The sequence below is a fragment of the Bactrocera latifrons genome, unplaced genomic scaffold, assembly GCF_001853355.1.
Source record: "Bactrocera latifrons isolate USDA-ARS-PBARC rearing strain unplaced genomic scaffold, ASM185335v1 scaffold_627, whole genome shotgun sequence".
Lineage (NCBI taxonomy): Eukaryota > Metazoa > Arthropoda > Insecta > Diptera > Tephritidae > Bactrocera > Bactrocera latifrons.
In genome coordinates this window covers 10,139-12,494 of record NW_017537298.1, presented here as the reverse complement: position 1 = coordinate 12,494, position 2,356 = coordinate 10,139, and the positions used below count along the sequence as shown (strand labels likewise).

Below are 2,356 nucleotides of genomic sequence, written 5' to 3'. Positions count from 1 at the left end.
ATGAATAAATAACTGCCAAAGATCGGTATGCGCGGCGGCCCTTAAAGGATGGCATAATGACAAAAAACTCCACATTATTTTCCAGAAAAAAAAAATTAAATTTAAAGAAAAAACTAACCCGGCGGAAATCCTTCGGGACGACCAACAGCATAGCGATGGGATAAGTAAAGAAAGAACACCGCACAAATGCATAAAAGTATTACCGTTAACATTTCCTCGCGATTTCTATCACATTAACACGTCGAATCAAAACAAAGAATGTTGAAGATCAACTGAATTGCTCCACTTGTTCACRCTTTGTTTTTGTGCGCCAGCGCTTCCAGTGCAGTCGGACTGCGCGCGGAATAATCTGATCGTGACGCAATCCTGCTCATTTCTGCAGAGTTCACTTCCMTTTACCGATAGGCCTCTATGCCATATACGATTGTATATACATAACACACATCGGTACATACGTTTCATCTGCATTTATTGCTTGTCTTAAGCGGACACGTGTTGGTCTCTCGGCAATTAATTAGCCAAGAAAAGCGAGAAACTCATTTAGCATTTGTTTTTTACTTTTGCGATGCACGACCTCGCAATAAATGGTTTTTAAATCAAATAAATTATATATCGAAATTCATTTGTTGGAATATTGCTTACATTTTTAGTAAAGTATCAGACTTGTAAAGAAAAAGATTTAATTTTTTGAACTGCCATTTCAGTGAAAATAAATTTTAATTTTTTGAGAATAATTCGTTGTACACAGGGGCGAATCCACAGGGATACAAAAAGAAACTACAAACGCTGAGATGATACCATGTTTWTCYCAWAATYTGAACAAATTGCTTTGATTGGAAGGATATCTGAAATATTCAGAGGATTTACAACATTTTTCCAAGTTTCAAGACCGAAACGTAACACTGTTTTAGCTCAATTCTTGAGCMTAAAAATTGTGCAGCTTTGTGAAACAAGATAGGTGAAAGACATGATGGCGTTCATCAATTCATAGTCACCCTTCCAGAAATCGTTCAAGTACTGGCAAAAAAAAAATCAAAAATAATCATCTGTTACCAAAATTGAATCTAAATTTGGAAGAAAAGGATTTACTGTACTCATTGAATACCTAATTAGACGYTTTGAGAAAATCTTGCCCGGAAGCAAAGAACTGCAAAAAATGAAGCTCATAGCAGAAGTAGCGCTTTTCAACAACCATGGAAAATGATATATATCCGTTCATTCATATTCTTCTTCACATACTCTGCACTTTGCCAGCCACAACTTCTAGCACTGAAMSATCCTTTTCTTCTTTGCGCGGAATCAAGACTTGGCTCAGAGCAACGTTGCTCCAGAAAAGGTTGACCGGCTAAGCACTCCTCAACATAAACTACAAAATTCTTGTGGAACCAGAACAAATGGCACAAAAATTTAGTAAAATGAGCAAACACCGTATTGATTTTATGCTGTAAATTAAATCTTGAAATATGTATAAAAAATAAAAWGATAGTTTAAAGTTAAACATTTCTTAAATCAATAACAAAATCATAAGGGCCCCCCCAAAAAAAAAAATTCTACTCTGGATCCGCCCCTGGTTGTACATCTACCATTTTTCGGTCAAGCTTACATACATACATATATTAATGCTGTACAGGATTGGCTCTTCAGAAAAAAAAAATWWTTTTTAAGAACATTTTTTTATCATTTGTCCTTTTGTATCTATTTATTTACTTAAATTGATGAATTGTTTGAACCAACATTCTTTATCATCTCCACCATCAGTGTTATGCTCATCAATAAGCTCTCAACTCTATTCTAGGATCCAGTTGCAATTTATTGTTGTAAACAAAATTCACAGCTTTCATTTCGATTTTGCCTTTATCATTATGAGGTTGTATAGTAGATATCTGTAGCTGCATTTATAGCCGAAACTGATAACGCTTCTTAAGAAGTAYTATCACTCTGGTCATTCACACTTAAGTACATAATTAGTATATATTTTCCTAGAGTAAATTATGTGAATTTAATTTAAACTTKTTTACATTGTACTATATAWAGTATGTACATTGTGACAAAAAAGTACTCGTAAATTGTAAATAAAACGATTTTTTTCGCCTTCAAAGTAAAGTAAAAGTGGCCTTCAGCTTCTTCAGGGAATTTTGTTTTATCACTTCGATCGACTGAAAACGGRTTCCACGGAGCGGCAACTTTAATTTGGGGAACCAGAAAAATCTGACAAATACGGTGGCTGATCGATTGTTTTCATTGCATTTCTGGCCTTAATGTGGTCATAATACTCTTTATGAAAAAATCAGTTTTAGTGCGACGAGTCGAGTAAGAACGGACTGRCGTGAGATGTCGAGCTTTCTTGCCATCTCTT

At 34.9% G+C, this 2,356-nt stretch overlaps 1 protein-coding gene across 1 annotated transcript in view; it reads right to left on the bottom strand.

Annotated features, from left to right (window-relative positions):
• Window positions 1-289, bottom strand: part of LOC108975207 (probable cytochrome P450 304a1) — a gene marked incomplete in the record, with an annotated part of 3,273 nt that extends 2,984 nt beyond the window's left edge. Inside the window, 2 exon segments of the mRNA XM_018943552.1 lie at window positions 1-40; window positions 119-289. Coding sequence (XP_018799097.1) covers window positions 1-40; window positions 119-212 — 134 coding nt within the window.
• Window positions 290-2,356: the final 2,067 nt, after the last annotated feature.